This window comes from Xenopus tropicalis, chromosome 2 (genome assembly GCF_000004195.4).
Source record: "Xenopus tropicalis strain Nigerian chromosome 2, UCB_Xtro_10.0, whole genome shotgun sequence".
Classification (NCBI taxonomy): Eukaryota; Metazoa; Chordata; class Amphibia; order Anura; family Pipidae; genus Xenopus; species Xenopus tropicalis.
Genome location: NC_030678.2, coordinates 109267271 through 109286510, shown reverse-complemented (window position 1 = coordinate 109286510; position 19240 = coordinate 109267271). Strand labels below are relative to the sequence as shown.

General features: G+C 38.5%; 1 protein-coding gene across 1 annotated transcript in view; it reads left to right on the top strand.

The window, feature by feature from the left end:
* ranbp2 (RAN binding protein 2) overlaps positions 1 to 14289 on the top strand; it is a 43304-nt gene extending 29015 nt beyond the window's left edge. Inside the window, exons 21-28 of the mRNA XM_002937658.5 lie at positions 1568 to 1738; positions 2747 to 2833; positions 4135 to 4337; positions 10929 to 11103; positions 11389 to 11493; positions 11867 to 12012; positions 12484 to 12757; positions 13615 to 14289. Coding sequence (XP_002937704.2) covers positions 1568 to 1738; positions 2747 to 2833; positions 4135 to 4337; positions 10929 to 11103; positions 11389 to 11493; positions 11867 to 12012; positions 12484 to 12757; positions 13615 to 13727 — 1274 coding nt within the window. The 3' untranslated portion in view covers positions 13728 to 14289. The remainder of the gene's footprint in view (positions 1 to 1567; positions 1739 to 2746; positions 2834 to 4134; positions 4338 to 10928; positions 11104 to 11388; positions 11494 to 11866; positions 12013 to 12483; positions 12758 to 13614) is intronic.
* Positions 14290 to 19240: the final 4951 nt, after the last annotated feature.

Here is a 19240-nt window from a genome sequence, read left to right as displayed (position 1 = left end):
ACCAAATCTACCAACTGGTTAGGTAGTTCTATTAAGGTACTTGAATTCCAAGTAGAAACAGGAACAAAGCTGCAGCATTTTTTTCACACAAAAAGGATAATCTGAGAAAGTAAGATACAATGTAATGAAGCATATGCAACTTTATTACAAATACCCAGTAATCTAGCACCTGTCATTTGTCATAAGAGAGAAGTCTACGCTATTACTTGCATTGATCTGGATACTGTATTTGTTTTACATTTTCCCCTCTGTATAGTTTTGATGTCACAGATAATAGACTATTTATGCCAGGTTCAGATAGCACAGTAAAGCTGGCCCACACACATAAAGATCACAGCCAAGCAGATCTTTCCATAATATGCCCACCTTAAGGGCCCTTTGGCCAAACAATTGGATTACAACAGCAAATCCAATGTAAGTTTTAAACCTGCCCAATCAATATCATATGTGCCGGACAGGCCCATTTAGAGCTCCTCATGCAGGGGCCAATAAACTGCCCACTCAGTCTGAAAGGACCAAATCTGCAACTTTTATTGGCCCGTGTATGGTAACCTTAAAGGAACAGTAACACCAAAAAATGAAAGTGTATAAAATATAATATGCTGCTGCCCTGCACTGGTAAAAGTTGTGTGTTTACTTCAGAAAGTCTACTATAATTTCTATAAATAAGCTGCTATGTAGCCATGGAGGCAGCCATTCAAAGGAGAAAAGGCACAGGCACATAGCAGATAACAGATAAAACACCATTGTATTCTACAGAACTTATCTGTTATCTGCTATGTAACCTGTGCCTTTTTTCCAGCTTGAATGGCTGCCCCCATGGCTGCACAGCAGCTTATTATATAAATTATGGTAGTATTACTGTAGCAAACACACCAGTTTTACCAGTGCAGGGCAGCAGCATATTATATTTTTATTACTTTAAAACTTTCATTTTTTTGTTACTGTTCCTTTAAGTCAGAGGCTGTGATTGTCTATTTGGTAGCCCTTATGTGGACTGGCAGCCTACAGGAGGTTCTGTTTGTTGATACACCTGGTTTTTTTGCAACCAATACTTTCCCCCAAGCTAGGAATTCAAAAATAAGCACCTTCTTTAAGGCCACTGGGAGCAACAGCCAAAGGGGGATGGTGAGCAACATATGTTGCTCACAAACCACTGGTTGGAGACCCCACTGCCTTAAGTTTTACCCATGTGTTGTTCAGTGACAGAATTTATGCACATTGTCATTCACATTGCTTACATATGCATTATGATTGTTGTTAATGTACTAATATATTTAATGAATTAGATGTTTTATTTGTTTTTGGGCTTTAGCATTTTTTGCTACTCATTTTGATATAAAATTGATATAAAATAATTTTACTTTGCCCTCTTTTCATATTTGCATATTTAAACTAATCTCCCTTCCTACCCAGATACACGTTTGTTAGTCTAACCTTTATTTTTAACCTGCTTACTGTATAACACTCTGCTTTTATAGGTGCCTTAGCTAATACTAGTGTACTTTTTTTCTTTGTGTGGGCTCCGCTCCTTTCCTTTCTTTGATCTCTGATTGTGTTTCTTCAGATAAGGTTGATGATGTCCCTGACGCAGATATCTCATCTGATGTACTCATTGTATACGAGGTGACTCCTACCCCTGAGCAGAAAGCCTTAGCAGAAATGCTGCTCCTGCCACTAACCTTTTTCTGCTACAAAAACAATCCTGGTTATGTCAGTGATGAGAGCGACATTGATGGTTAGTGCATTGTTGATATTCAGTTTCCTAACAAGTTGTTGTGTATGTATTTATAGTTTTTGTTTTTTTTCTTTTCTTTCTACCTCTTTCGAATGGGGGTCCCTGACTCCAGCAGGCAAAAATGAATTCTTTGAGGCTACAAATTTATTTTCATTGTATTTTTTTTTTATTACTTTTCTACATATTTAGTCCATCTACATTACTAATTCTAGTCTCCTAATTAAACCATTGCCTGGTTGCTATGGAAGATAAATACACAGAATATCACTGTCTACATAGTACTAAAAGTTAATTTTAAAAGTGAACAACCCCATTAAATTAAATTCTACCTTCTCTTGTGTTTTTTTTTTTTTATTTCCCTACTCGTCTTTTTTTCTTTTGTTCTTCTCTCTTCTTTTACCACTTAACCTCTTATTTTCCTGTTCCTGTTCTTTTTTTTTTTTTCTCTCTTTGTCAGTACACAGGTTTTTCTCATTCCCTACACTGTTCAAAAAACATCCATTAAGCTGGCCATACACGCACCGATAATATTGTACGAAACCTCGTTTCATACGATATTATGTGCGTGTATGGCAAGTCGGTGAGTCGACCGATATCGCAAGAACCTGCTGATATTGGTCGACTCGCCGATAGGACCAGTTAAAAGATTTTGATCGGGCGCCATAGAAGGCGCCTGACCAAAATCTGCTTTCAGCGCTGAATCGGCAGAAGGAGGTAGAAATCCTATTGTTTCTACCTCCTTATCTGCCTGTTTCAGCCCTGAAGGTTAGTGGCGGATCGTCAGATCGCCACGTGTGTGGCCACCTTTAGTTTAGTACTCTGCAAGCTTCTTTTATATTTTTTGTTATCTCTTAAGATCTTACTGGTGAGGCTTCAAATCTCAAGTTCTCATTGGCCAGGGGTGGTCTTTATAGTTCTGTTAAACATTTTAACAAGAGCAATGTTGTATTCTCTGGTTTAGTTGTGATTATTTTATTCACATCACTTTACAATTTCTCTGTTATGCAGATGAGGACTTTGAGACTGCTGTAAAAAATCTAAATGGTATTTTGTATCCAGAAGATAAGAAAGATAAGGCATCAGCACAACTTTCAGGTACTTTGTATGATTGTGTCAATGTACAGAAGTCTTACACTATGATCCAATGTAGTTTAATGGGGTGCTAGGAAATAATAAAATATGTTGCATACGAGTTAAAAGAACACTTAAAACTGATCCCATTCTCTTTAAATGGCACCAGTATACTTTCATAATAGGCAGTTACTGTTAGTAAATGTGGCAGTCAGAAGGTGGACTGGTGAACCTGCAAGGAGAGAACATTCAAAATCACCCTATGTGCCACTGTCCCAACAGATGTATGTAGCAGCTATTAAAACCTTTGATACAAAAAAATTGAACAGGGAATGCTACAACCATGAATGGGAAATAGAGAAGCTTGGTGGTGTGGGGATAAGGTTGTTATAAAGTAAGTGTTAAGGGGGAGGAGCAAGATGTTGCAGAGAGGAGATTACTTTTTAAGCCATATTTAAACTAAAGAAAGATGTCATGAACCTACCCAGTTTAATGTGTTTTTACTTCATGTAGCTTAAATCTTAAATTACAAACCTTTAAATTAGTCATTTGTTGCCCTTTCTTAAGCAAGCAATGTTATTTCTATGCAGGGTTTTTCACATGCATCTCCTGCCTGGTTAATGCTTTCAAGCTTTGTTTTGGTGCCTATAACACAAATGCCTTAAAAGAAACTTTTTCCAGTCACGAGTCATTCTCTGCTTTACATAAGTATGTTAAGATTATAAGCCACATGGCATTACCTACTCAGTATTGTTAATGTTGCCCACCAAATCTCTGTTGTGAATATTTACCTTTGTTTAGCACCTCATTAGAAAGATTTCTTATATACACCAGTGCAGATGAAGTGTACTTGGTTACACTAAGCCAGCTACTGACACGGGCTATTCTCGGCAAGCTGAAAAACGCTTGGCGAGGATACGCCCCGCTACTCTACATTTACCCTACCTTGTGCCTGCACCCGCATGGATGAAATACGTTCAGGTGCAGGCAGATGTAGCCGATATCCACCAAAAAACGCAAGACTTCGTATCGGCTACATGTGCCTGCACCCGAACGTATTTCATTCATTTGGGTGCAGGCACAGGTAGGAGTGTATGGCGGTATTTGCGGCAATATACGCCATGCGCTCATCTTAAGTGGCATCAGCCTAAGACCTGGGGCAAAAGGTTTGTTTTGTACTCGCCGATTCCAGTGATTTAACTGTGCTTGCTGCTCCTTTTCTCTACTATAAAAAAAAAAAGTCCTAAAAATTAGATATTTATCTCCCACAAATTACAGTCTATGCTATCATTGAAGTTCTATTTCCTTACTGTTTTGTCTTCAAGGTCATAGCAAGGAACCTACAGCTGAATCTGACCAGGATTGTGTAATAGTTTGGGAAAAGAAGCCCACTCCTGAAGAAAAAGCCAAAGCAGACAGTCTGAAGCTCCCGCCAACATTTTTCTGTGGTTTGGGTAGCGACACAGATGAAGACAAGGATAACCTAGAAGACTTTGATACAGAAGTTAGAAAAGTTAAGGAGGCTAAAGTAAGCACAAAACTTCTTAGCCCTTCTCTTCCTCCCCTGAGTCTTGAACGTTTCTCTTCCTATGCAAGACGGTTTTGTGTGTTGGTTATGTGCCAAATGCTGACAGAGCTATCTGGAGATGTATTGAACTTTCTTCTGCTTCCTATAAATGTTGCACTAACATTCACAACTTAATCACTAAAGCAAGACATTGTACTTAAGCAAATTCTGTGTTCTGTGCTAGTTTCTAATAATTCAAGAAACTGGAAATGCAGGGGACAAGATATATCCTTTTGAATGATGTTGTTGGGGTGTGGTTGAGGAGCATAAATTATGCTATTCATATGACTAACAAAGTTGGGCTCTGAAAGAGTATTTAAAATACTTTTGCACTTTCCACAGTTATTTCTGTTAGCATTTTAATGAGTAAATATTAGTGGGTTGTTCCTTACCAGTATTATGCATAAAATTCTACCTCACATTTGTGCCTCATGTAACTTTTGATGGTTGTGCCTAGACTCACAATGGAATATAAAGGCAGAGAAGTATTTTTGCTGCATACTCACTGTTAGCACTTTTTGAGTTGTTCTGCCAGTGTCATTCTTTTTTTGTATATTTATTTTAAATTTGTCTTTTAATGACTTTTTTTTTTTAGGCTGGTCCTGCCTGCATTTGTTTGCATGTTTAACTACTTTATATACATTATTTAGAAATAGCAATTTTGTCTGTTTAATTACAATTGTATGTATTTCTTTGGGATAAAATAAACCCTTAACATCACAGTCGGCAACTGTAACATCTTACAATCAAATGTAAGGTTACTAAATAACCTGGACATTGCAGAATAAAATATTTTCACGTGATTGTAGGTTTTTCCCAACAATTTGGTAAATTTTCCTTAAGGAAACTTGGCTTGAATTCTTACCCAGGAATAACTCACACCAGGTAGAACAGTAATTGGCTTCAGATTTAATAAACCCTTGTATGTGTCTGTGTTGTTGTGCATGTTGTCGGGAAATTAGTTTATAAGCTGGGGCAGGACTTGATATGGGTGAATAAAATGCCTCTCTAAATCACTGAATAATATGTCAGAATTACATAAATAAAGGATATGTAGAGTTTTTTTTTCAATCCTCCATTTTTCTTATGAATAATACAGAATAGCAGCATTGTGCAGAGCTGCATAACATATTCTGTCCCACACCCAGCACTAGCATTCTATTCACTTTTGAGATGGAATTCTCATTTTAACCGTGCTGTTTGTTTTGTTATCCACATTCTGATTGATAATTCTAAACTGCCAGATGAGCACTGGTCTAACAAGATGGTGTAGTTGCTTTGGTATACCTAATTTATCCCAATGTCAGTTTTATAGCAGTTGTAAGATCTAGTTTCTCTTGATAATTGGCTTGTGATACATATTAGTAAATCTTGTAGGAATGCTACTCTTACACCTGTAATTTTTTTATAAGTAACAAACAAAACTATGAATTTTAAACTTGTGGACAACCTTCTGCAGTCTAAATGAAATAGTACCTTTATTTTACACATACATCTGGATATAGTAATGGGTACCGGAGTTTCATCCAATTTGTATTTCAAAAAGTATCAATGCAGCTGTTTAAATACAGATGGTTTGTTTGTCAGGTGCCTAAAGCCTCTTCTGGATGTGGCAATATATGGAATGTTTGCACTTTGTAATCTATTTTTGCATGGCAGAATGAACCCTTTTTGATGGCAAGTTCCTAGAATTTGAAGTAGAAGTTGAAGTTTATAGTGGCACCCTTTTGTTATTTCCTTTGGGAACAGTATCAGAAGATCTGCCATTTGTTCAGTTTCTATACAATGCAGAAACAGAGGGCTCTTGTTTTCTGGGGTTTAGAACAGGTGGTTTAACATGTCTTGAAGGGTCAAATGTTTTGCCTTCAGCACAAGTCATATAGACTGATGGCCTTTGGGGTGGAGTTGGTACTGATTAGGAGGAAGCTTGGGTACTTGCTACAGGTATCTATTAGCTGCAGTATCTTCTGAATGATTCTGATTATTTGGGGCAGTGTGTCATCTCTTTTCTGGGAAAATGTTAAATGGTCATATTTACCTTTTTAAAACCTCCTTACTTCAGTTTTTTAAATTGTCATTCTAGATACATTTCTGACAAAAACACCACTTTACCGGTTTATTTTTTATTACTATAATGTTAATGGCACCTAGTTAAAATCTCTTGAATAAATAGCCATGGTTTTTGACCTATTGTCAGTAGCTGGCATGTATAACTAAAGTTGCATTTATGCATTCTTTGGAATGATTAGTAGGACCTTAAAGGAGAGCTAAAGTTGAACAAAAACTTATCACTGACACTTCTAACAGAATCCAAAATGAGGGGGCTCCTTTTGCAGATATTGTGTACATGACAAATAGATGTAAAACCAGTTACTTGGTATATAATTTGCTGTATTGTTAACATAAAAAAGAGACTTTGATGTGGTCATTTGTAGAAAGGCTTGTTGTCGGCCCTGCACTAATACAGTGATCACGTTTTTTGCTTAATACATCATTATATGGAAAGATTGTGATTGGACTGAAATGTTTTAACCTATCCAGTTGCAGAACCAATAGTTATCAATAATTTGATCAAATCTGCAATCATTTGCTCATAACATGCAAGCCTTATATATGATGACAATATCTGTACACAAACTATCACAGTACCATATCACCAAAGCCATGTGCTTTAATTAAACTTGAAACAACTGCAGGTTGTTGTTTTTTTTTTTTTTTTAAATAATGACAGCTGTCCAATAATGACAGAAAACATTTCTGAAAATAAATTCTTGGACATCTGGGGCATTTTTATGGCACTGACAGTTCCATGTTAAGTTTGTGAAAAGGTAAGTTTGTATTCCCCTCTATTACCTGTGAGTGTCTCATAATGTAATTTCCTGCAAACCAGTCACATCTATGCACCCTACATATATGTGGGATATATATATAATAGTTTGTACGTGCATGGTAATTCATGTGATGTTGCGCAAACCTGGATGTTGGTAAAATATGGCCTTAGGTCATTGTGTTCTTGGTACTGCTTAGACCTACTGACTAGATACTGTCTTTAAAGCGAAACAAGGTTAAATCGTTGCAACAGCTGCAAAAGACAGTGGGCAAAAGACTGGCCAAATTTGCATCTGGGCAGTAAATAAGTTCTGTTAAATTCTTAAATCCCTACTGCAGTGAGATGTACTACAGCGATTTAGCATTAAAACATGCCAAAATTTAAATGCTATTACAGGGTCAGTGTGTAAGAAATGTAAATAACCCAGTGTAAATGGCCAAAACATATTTAATTAAGGCACCTAAGAATAAGGCTATAATAACCCCAAGGATTCATGATATTGGCATTACATTTATTATGTGACAGCCTGCCACCGGTTTTCCAGGATACCAGGAAAACAACCCGTGGGCCCAGGTGTTGGTGAACCCTGTTGCTTATAACCATTTATCTATTCAGTCATTCCCTATTTATCTATGGGAACAATGAGGCTTGATAGATGGAAGAATAGAGTATAGTATGTAGAGAAAGGAGACTAGGATAATAAGAGTTTGAGGGAGGAGAGGAGGAATTAAAGTTTTGAGAGTGGGCCCATGGTCCAGGGTTTTCTGGTGGGCCCCTGCTATCCCTGTCCGACTCTGCAGCCTGCTAATCTATTTTTGCATGTCTTATCTGACAACTGCCTTAGGGCTGTGGCAGACGGGGAGACTAGTCGCCCGTGACAAATCTCCCGTGTCGCGGGTGACTAGTCTCCCCAAAATACCATCCCACTGGCGAGTATGTAAATCGCGGTGGGATGGTATACGCATATGCCTTGAGAGGAAACTTCCGCGATTTTGGGGAAATTGCAGTGCCGCGTATGCTATCCCACCAGCAATTTACATTAGCAGAATAACTGCAAAACATTTGTCATTTTTTTTTTGTAGGGACTATCCTCAACTAAATGGGAAAGTGCAAATCATTATGGTGATAATCAAAACCTTTAGAGAGCCATAGGCCTAAGGGAGGTATTATAATTTGAAAGTGGCAAATGATCTCCAGACTGCCAAGGCCAAAGGATGCTACTCGGTCCTCATTCTCCTAGACCTTTCCTCTACTTTTGATACTGTCGACCATTCTATTCTTATGCAAATTCTCTATTCTCTGGGTATCCGGGATCAGGCTGCATCCAGGTTCTCTTCCTATCTCTCTAACCGCTCGTTCTCTGTCGCTCTTGCTAACAAATCCTCTACCCCGGTTCCGCTTAGTGTGGGGGTGCCTCAGGGCTCTGTGCTTGGTCCTTTGCTGTTCTCCCTGTACACTCTCTCTCTAGGAGACCTTATTTCTTCTTTTGGTCTTAAATATCACTTATATGCAGATGACATCCAGATATATTTAGACACCCCTGCACTAACTGCTGATGTTCAAACCCAGATTGGTAACTACCTCCTGGCTATCTCCTCCTGGATGAACCGACACCAGCTCAAACTTAACCTAGCTTAAACAGAGCTCATGGTCTTCCCACCCAAACCTGGCCCTCCTCCTCCTCCTTTCACCATTACTATTGATGGCATGACCATCAACCCTGTAAATTCTGCACGCTGCCTTGGGGTTATCTTTGACCAGTCACTCTCCTTCTCTAACCATATTAATAACACTGCCAAAACCTGCCGTTTTTTTCTCCGCAATATTGCCAATATACGCCCCTTTCTTTCACAAGTAACTGCTAAAACACTAATACATGCCCTTATCCTTTCCCTCTTAGATTACTGCAATCTCCTACTAACTGGCCTCCCAGACTCCCACCTCTCTCCCCTGCAATCAATTTTAAACTCTGCTGCCAGGATCCTCCTGCTCTCTCCGAAGAGGGAACCTGTTCAGCCTTAATTAAGCTCTCTAGCATGGTTGCCTGTTAAGCAAAGGATAGCTTACAAAATCCTTCTGCTAACATTCAAAGCCCTTCACTCCTCTGCTCCTCTGCTCCTCACTACATTTCTTCACTGGTTTCCCTGCATGTTCCTGGTCTTCTTCTCCGCTCCTCTCAGAGCCTCCGTCTTTTTACACCATTCACACCCACTGTGCTCTCTTCTTAAACCTTTCTATCTCGCTGCTCCTTACCTCTGGAACTCTATCCCTGAATCCCTCCATAGGAAACACTCCCACCCACGCTCAGCTGTTACCTTCTGGAGCACTAAGACCTTATTTTGCCCATACCTGGTGCACTCTTACCTTCCAGTTTGTGCCTGTATGTTACCCAACCACTTAGATTGTAACTCTACGGGGCAGGGACCTCCTTCCTACTGTGTCTCATACCACATGGCACTTATATATATTTATTGTATTTATTTATTATATCACTTGTCCTCCCTGTGTGTAATTTTGTATTCTGTAAGATTGTACAGTGCTGCGTACCCTTGTGGCGCTTTATAAATAAAGTTATACATACAAACAAACAAACAAACAAAGCGACCACTGTTGTGTTTCATAGTAAAGCAATCAGGTACAACAGAGTTTTAAAACCATTCCTAAGCAGTACAAAGCATTACATTCTACTGTAAACCAGCAGTTTTTCTTCATGGCCCCAGAAGGGAACTAGTTATAATTGAATTTACTAACATAGACAATCACAAGCATACACAATATTAAATGAAGGTATAGTTGCCCTGTAATGAATATGTATTGTACAGGTATAGGACCCATTATCCAGAATGCTCGGGACCAAGGGTATTCCGGATAAGGGGTCTTTCCGTAATTTGGATCTCCATACCTTAAGTCTACTAAAAAATCAATAAAACAATAATTAAACCCAATAGGATTGTTTTACATCCAATAAGGATTAATTATATCTTAGTTGGAATCAATTACAAGGTACTGTTTTATTTCTACATAGAAAAAGGAAATCCGTTTTAAAATTCTGAATTATTTGATTAAAATGGAGTCTATGGGAGACGGGCATTCTGTAATTCGGAGCTTTCTGGATAACGGGTTTCCGGATAAGGGGTCCGATACCTGTACTAGTGCACTTCCACTTAAACATGTAAACACAGTATTACATTGTGTTTTTAGGAGAACCTAAAACATTTTTCTTTTGAGTCTAGCCCTTTCAGGATTATAGACTTTGAAAATAAGCTCATTGGCAGTAAAGGGAAATTAATTGTCTATAATATAGGCTGGCATGTTACGCTTTTTATGTAAAAGCCATAGCACCCCACAGCAGCAAAAAGCGGCTTAAAGAATAGAAACCAACCCCTACCAACGGTACCACCAAATCCCATATTTTAACAATTAAGGTATAGGACAAGGATTCTTTTAACTCTTCAAGAGAAGATGTTGCAGTGGGTACTGTAAGTAATATATTACTATCCGATAGACTTGCAGTACAACTTGTTGATGCTGTGGGGAGTAGTGGCATAAAAGTATAGGAATTGTGTGAGAAAGGAGAAGTTGTCAGAGATGTAGCTTCAGTGATCAGGAGTGGCAGTTGTCTGCACATAAATGCAAAATGTGGGAGAGGGACATGATGTAAAAATGATGAGGAATTTGGGTTTTTTAATTACGTGTTTATCATTTGTTTTTAATTATTCCAGGGAGTTCCAGAAAAAGATGTAAATAGTTCCTATGAAGCTCCAATAGTGTGTGCAGCTAAAACCAGTGTCTCCCTGCCCCCAAAACAAGAGCCTGATTCCACTACAATCATTTCCCAGGAGCCTGTAGACTTGTCCTCAAAACAGGAGCTACCCAAAACAGACTCCACCAGCAAAGGTATTCCTACACAGTGATGTGGATTTGTTTAGATCTTGACATACTGTATATTCAGTTTATGAATCCAGTATTTAAGAAGCTTGTGTAAGTCGACAATGCATTGGTCCGATATACAATAGCAATAATATACATGGCTTTAATAAAGAATTTGAATTCTCTTTTTAATAAAGCAAGCCCAAAGTTTCATACAAGTAAATGTAATGTATATATTTTATTATAGTAGTTTTATATACTGTAATGGAAATATCACTTGGCTGTATTTGAAAGTTTTCTTTATTTTCACAGGATTTTCTGCTTCTAGTTTCTCCTTTGGGCTTGGTACAGTTTCCGGAGTGTCATTTGCAGATTTAGCATCGGAAAATTCTGGGGATTATGCCTTTGGTTCTAAAGGTAAAGTTAAATAGTTTCTTACAAACTAATATATGACAAGGGGCACAGAGCAGTTTTGGACATTTTGTTCTCAACCTCCCTTCATGCTAAAACACACTCTTAGAAAACCTGAAGTTATCCTTACTGTTGCTCATTTTTTTTTTTTATTTATTACTTATAGACATCAGAAGAGCAAAAATTCAATAAGTGGCATGATGGTTGCTCTGTTTATGGGGTACTGTTGATTGTTGGCTTAAATGCAGATGTCCTCAAAACAACTGAGGGTATTTTATTACCAGACAAAAGATGCAGAAATAGAATGCAAGAAAATACACTGTTATCTGAAAGCTGATCACATATTTTGACATTAATATGTTGCTTCTTGCTTTTGTAGATACCAGCTTCCAGTGGGCCAATGCTGGGGCAGCAGTTTTTGGTTCTTATTCCAAAAGCAAAAAGGGGGAAGATGAGGATGGTAGTGATGATGAAGTGGTACACAGTGATGATGTACACTTTGAGCCCATTGTATCCTTACCAGAGGTAACCTTGCTTCGGCTGTATCTTTTGGAGCTAAAACAGAGGTTTTTTTGGCTTATAAACAAGTCCCTCTTGTTAAACACTACCTACAGCATATAAACAGTGAATAACCAGACAAAAGAAAGTGACATTTCTTTATACAAATCCAGGCAAAAACACTCTTCATGTAGTACTGACAGTCAGCGCTGCCTTATTCAGAACCCTCCCTTATCCCTCATTCTTAAAAACTGAATCATCTCACTTGTAGTAGTAGTATTAGTAATAATAATTGCCATCAGATAATCTGGCTTCATAGTACAGCATTTTTGGCTTGTTCACTTGCGAATCACAAAAAAAAAAATTTTCACCTGCAACATGGTGTTTCAGGCTTTGATATATATAATTAGGTGTAGTAGTTGTTTTATATTATTTCTTGATTTAAAACACATTAAGTTAAGAATAATCCATGTTATGTTTGGATTTGTCTCTTTTCAGGTGGAGGTGAAATCAGGGGAAGAAGATGAGGAGATTCTTTTCAAAGAGAGAGCAAAGTTGTACCGCTGGGATAGAGCGGTCAATCAGTGGAAAGAGAGAGGAGTTGGTGACATAAAAATACTTTTTCATAAAGAGAAGGGATATTATCGTGTTCTGATGCGGCGAGACCAAGTCCTGAAAGTGTGTGCTAATCACGTCATTTCAACAGAAATAAAGATTAGCCCCTTAAATACATCAACCAATTCGCTGGTATGGACAGCAACTGACTATTCAGGTGTGTGACTGCTTATTATAGAAAAGGAATACCGGATATGTACAGTATTTTCCTTAAAGGAGAAGGAAAGGCTAATAAAAAGTTAATCTCAAGCTGCAGGCATACCTTCAGTTCTCTCAATAGTGCCCTTAAGTCTCCCCTTATTTCTCCTGTTCAGATGATCAGAGGGAAAAAAAAACGCTAAGCTCTGCAAAGAAAGTTCCCATAATGCCACGCACCAAGGCCAGTGTACATTCTCCGTTTGTAAGACTATGAGGAAGCTTCCTGCTGATTGGCTCAGATTACAAATTCCTAAGGGGGGGAGGGAGTTCTTAGCATTCTTGAGGGAGAGGAGAGAGCTGTGTGTCTCTGGCACAAGAAAACAAAGACAACAAATCCTTTTTCTTTTGAAAGAGAACTCAGTGCAGCGTTTCTGTTAGTGCTTATGGCTGTATTTACATAGACCTTTCTGATAAAGCTTACTTAGTTTTTACCTTTCCTTCTCCTTTAAATCTGCAATATAATGCTGGATAGTAACCCTTTTGCCTCTTTTCTTTTGACTATTAGCTTCCATTACTACTTGCTTGATCAATGAGGCGCCTACTAAAAGTAATAAGTCTTCAGTCTGTTTACACTTTTAAATGTCCGTCTCCTTGCAGTCCAGGGAAAATTCAGGCAAGCAATATGCCTTTACACACAAGAACGGAAATGCAAATATATAAAAAAAGGAATATTCTGTGCACAGTGAAATAAATGTTCTTGTTTTCAGTCTAAGGAAAAATGAATGCAAAAAGAAAAAATCCTTATTTTATAATGTTCTTCTTTTACTTCAGCAAGACTTTTCATATTGCATACTGATGTTTGTTTTCAATTTCTAGATGGTGAAGGTAAAGTGGAACAATTGGCAGTCAGATTTAAGACAAAGGAGTTGACTGATTCCTTCCAGAGCAAATTTGAAGAATGCCAGCAGAATTTGACAGAACAGTCTTAATCCTTCACATTAAGGGCACACATTTAATGACGTCTAGAATTTGGAACTGAGAGCATATGCCATTTAATGATTTTCTCACGTGGGAATAAAAACACTTCTTATTGGATTTGTGGTGGCCTAGTCATCTTCTGTATTTAGTTTATAATCTCTGCAAAGCAGAATTCTAATACAAGATGTGTTACAGTATACTGTGACATTTTGTAGGAAATATTGAAATATATGTTATGGAGTGTTCCTGCTGCCTCAAGAACCACAATTCTAGTAATGCCATGTCTTATGTGGTAGCACTTTATCTATTGCCCCACACTAATTTTCCATCTGATAAGGAAGTCTAAAATTCTCATTTGTCTTGATGCAAGGGCTAGGTTCTCACTAAGTTTTAATGTAGCAAAACCACTGTGAATGGTTTTGCATTTTTTCTAGTCTGTCTTTTGAGGCCTAATGAAAATAATTACATTGGCAGAAATGATTACTGAATTATCAAAACTTGTGCACTTGTAAAACAAATCATATACATTTTTAAAAAAATAAGTGGTGTAAATAAAGTTCACACTAAATTGTATTGGTTGGGTTTTTATTAAAAATCACTTGCTGATAAGGTTAACTATTCTCATTTCCATCCATAGGAATCTATAACTGTATAGTACCTATGCTATACTTCCTGTTATTGCGTTAAAGGGGTTGTTCACCTTTTAAAAGCCTTTTTTTTTTTTTTAACTTTCTAAAATTGGAGTTCCTCTCTTTGGTGTTTGTTTGGCAGCTTAGTAATCCAGGTGTACCCTCTGAAACTGTTAGTTTGCTACACGAGTTGATACATTTCTCAGCTGTGCGTGTGGAGTGTTAGCAACTACTATATCATTTCTTACAGTTTTCTTTAATCATACTGAGGGATCATGCTCAACAGAGCCAAATATATTATCAACTAATGCAGTGGTTCTCAACCTTCCTAATGCCGTGACCCTTTAATACATTTCCTCATGTTGTGGTGACCCCCAACCATAGAATTTTATACCTAAGGCCAATCGGAAATATGCGATTTCCGATGGTTTTAGGCGACCCCTGTGAAAGGGTTGTTCGACCCCCAAAGGGGTCCCAACCCACAGGTTGAGTCAGTCCCCCCAATTTCCCCCAGGGAGCTGCTCTAGGGAGACATGAGGTGAAAGAAATACTTTAAACTTCAATATTGAAAAAAAAAAAAAACTGAACTGCAAAAAGTATTTGGAAGGTGAACTACTACCCCTATTTATAAAACTGAAACTAGATATGCTTTAGACCTCTTGCAGCATGAAACTTAACTTTGTAATCTTGGGTTGTGTTTCATTAAATAACTGTTGCACAGGGCAACTTGTACAAAATAAAGCCACACATCCTTAATATTAAAATATTTTTATTTTAGGGTATTAAAACTATAGTATAGTTAAAAAGCAAGGACAGAAATCGCATTACATAGGCCCATAATGCAGACACCTTTGAATTACAGGATGCCCATCTACATGAGTTAATTTTAAGTAAATCATTTTTAAATTTAGTTTTTATATTTGCCTAAAATGGAGTCTATGGGAGATAGCCTTCTGGTAATTCTTTGTTAATAACAGGTTTTTGAATAAGGGATCCCATACCTGAATATGCTTAATAACATTTCTGATTAACAAGTTAGGCTTCAGTATTCCACTCACAGCAATCTCTCTCCCTTCAGAAGTCAGTTTATTTGATAAACAGCGAGATACATCATGGCGTGTTTTCCTTTGCCCCGTATTTAAAAAAAAAAAAAAAAACATGCAGGTACAGTAACCAATACTAACCAATAAGATGTTAATTTTTAGAGAGTTAAGGAGGATTATGCAGCCCCAAGCCCACTGCAACTGTGGTTTTTTTGGGATGGGTAATTTAGTGTGTCTTTGAAATGTGGGGAATTTTTTAAAAATTGATCATTAGGAATATGATAACCAGATAACATACTGCAAACTAAGCATGTGAATGGATATTTAAATATAGTTGCCATATAAAGTGGCATGGCTAGATAATTACAAAGAGATGATTAAGGCTAAAAAAAAATCCCAAGAAGTAGAAGTAATGCAAAAAAAACTAAACTTTATGCCCAAACAATGTATTGCATAAAACCGCTGCCTATTCATGGATATGGCATGTGTCATATCTGTTGGTTAAGTATTCCTACTGGGGGAATAGATTTCCATTAAGATCTTTAAATATGCCAAAAGAAATGAGATATGGCAATCACAACAGCAATGTTGCTGTTATTTTTAGGGTTATTGAAATCTCCACACAGTGTGTCTCGGGTTATTCTCCCACTTTTTTGAGTGCTCTCAGGATCTTTTCGATAAACAAAATGGTCTGCGTTTACCAAAGTAGAAGCCTGGTCAGGGTGCACTGTCCTGGACCAACCGCCATGGTAGTGGATGAACTGAAATTGCAAAGTGGGAAAACTAAATAAAAAGTGAATAAATCAGAATTTCTTTTAAATGTTGTGTTACTAACCTCTCAAATAACAGAGAACCAGACAAACCAAAGTAATGAATTAAAGGAATAAATATCTGACTAGTTAAACTACTTGCAACCTAAAAATAACCAAACAAAGTAATCATACCAAAGGAAGGTATTGACCCGGATGTGTATATAACCCTGGGTCCGTCAAGAGATTTAAGCAGTAAATTTAGTTGAAGTCAAAACAAGAACATCTCGACAAGTGGTCCAGGTGCATGAGCCCTGAACCCGTAGCTTGAAAGGGTAAGCAACAATGAATGAAAAGAACCGCTATACTCATACCAGGACCATCCACCGGAGTCAGTTAAAATCCAATTTTATTCACTCATTTAAAATAACAAAGCCTAAAGCCTTTCGTGCACAGGCACACTTAATCATATTAACCTCTCAGTAGATTAAAATTAGGTGTTTCTAGAAGATTAAAGATTTGGTGGGCCCATGACAAATGGCTATAATTTACCCCCAGTGCTAGTATAAGGGCATATTTAGAGCTCAATACATAAAAACTCACCCACTTTCTATTCATTCCTATGAGATTTTTGAAGAATATTTATCAAAAGGTGTGGTCTAACTTTCACCCATTGATAAATATGCTTTCAAAAATCCCATAGGATTCAATAGAAAGTGGGTGAATCTTATGTATTAAGCTCACATTTTGATAAATCTGCCCCTATGAGTTTACTGTGGAAAGTGAAATAAATAAGTCTACATACAGGCTGATTTCAGCTGCCGATATCTGTCCTTTAGACCAATTCGGCAGCTTATCTGCCTGCGTATGGGCACCAACAACTGGCCTAAAATCGTCCAGATCTCCAACAGGCAGGTTTGATTTTCCTGTCGGATTGGGGGCCGCATCGCCTTGTTGATGCGGCCCCTGAACTGATGGTGCCTATGCCTGCCATTTTAATTTGTTTGGCCCAATATCGCCAACCCATAGGTGGGCTTATGGAGAGAAGATCCGCTCACTTGGTGACGTCGTTAAACGAGCGGGTGCACAAATTTTGCACCACAAGAAAATTCCTGATAGTAACTCCTTAACCATGTAAATAGTCACTCCTTAATACCCACAGATGTTATCAAACTGATTGCAACTGAAACCTGGACACCCTCTATACTGATCAACAATTTACTCATTTACAGACAGACACAAAGGCAAATTAAAAATGGCTTCATTTTTACTTATGTTCATCTGCAGTATCGACTACAAGAGCATTAAGATGCTCTGAAGTCATTAGGTAATGTGAGGGGAGACACCTACATGCCTCCCTCTGTCTGCCAAATGCAGGGAGCCCTGTATTTGTGCTTCGTTTGCAGCATTTCTCCTGCGTGCAGTGCAGAGCATGATGTACAAAAACATTGCAGATTGTGTCTGTTTTTTGCACATTGCATTCTGGTACATAGTAAATGGCCCTTTTTTTAAACAAAAAATTTGAACTCAATGGACATGTATTTTGCTAACCTCAACAGCTAAGTAAATGGTGCAGAAAATGGCTTCACTGGGTTGGCCAGGTGTGGAATATTAGGCCTATTTACTGATAATTACAAATTTGTAATAGAGATCCCTTCATTGTTTAACAAGCTAGGCCTGTGAAACTGGCCAGGTGGCAACCCTATTTGGCACATCAGCGTGGGTTTTGCATTAATTCTGCCAGCACACAAGTACAGGTTCTGCATTTGTTCTGCCGGCACACTAGTATGGGTTCTGCATTTGTTCTGCCGGCACACTAGTATGGGTTCTGCATTTGTTCTGCCGGCACACTAGTATGGGTTCTGCATTTGTTCTGCCGGCACACTAGTATGGGTTCTGCATTTGTTCTGCCGGCACACTTGTATGGGTTCTGCATTCGTTCTGCTGGCACACTAGTATGGGTTCTGCATTCGTTCTGCCGACACACTAGTATGGGTTCTGCATTTGTTCTGCCGACACACTAGTATGGGTTCTGCATTCGTTCTGCCGACACACTAGTATGGGTTCTGCATTTGGTTCTGGCCCTGACACACTAGTATGGGTTCTGCATTTGTTCTGCCGACACACTAGTATGGGTTCTGCAGACACATCTAAGTAATGGGTTCTGCATTTGTTCTGCCGACACACTAGTATGGGTTCTGCATTGGTTCTGCCGGCACACTAGTATGGGTTCTGCATTTGTTCTGCTGACACACTAGTATGGGTTCTGCATTTGTTCTGCCGGCACACTAGTATGGGTTCTGCATTCTGTTCTGCTGACACACTAGTATGGGTTCTGCATTTGTTCTGCCGGCACACTAGTATGGGTTCTGCATTTGTTCTGCTGGACACGCTAGTATGGTTCTGCATTTGTTCTGCTGACACACTAGTATGGGTTCTGCATTGGTTCTGTTGGCACACTAGTATGGGTTCTGCATTTGTTCTGCTGACACACTAGTATGGGTTCTGCATTTGTTCTGCTGGCACACTAGTATGGGTTCTGCATTTGTTCTGCTGACACACTAGTATGGGTTCTGCATTTGTTCTGCCGGCACACTAGTATGGGTTCTGCATTTGTTCTGCACACTAGTATGGGTTCTGCATTTGTTCTGCTGACACACTAGTATGGGTTCTGCATTTGTTCTGCTGACACACTAGTATGGGTTCTGCATTTGTTCTGGTATGGTTCTGCATTTGTTCTGCACACTAGTATGGGTTCTGCATTTGTTCTGCTGGCACACTAGTATGGGTTCTGCATTTGTTCTGCCACACTAGTATGGGTTCTGCATTTGTTCTGCTGACACACTAGTATGGGTTCTGCATTTGTTCTGCTGACACACTAGTATGGGTTCTGCATTTGTTCTGCTGACACACTAGTATGGGTTCTGCATTGGTTCTGCTGGCACACTAGTATGGGTTCTGCATTTGTTCTGCTGACACACTAGTATGGGTTCTGCATTTGTTCTGCTGGCACACTAGTATGGGTTCTGCATTTGTTCTGCTGGCACACTAGTATGGGTTCTGCATTTGTTCTGCTGGCACACTAGTTATGGGTTCTGCATTG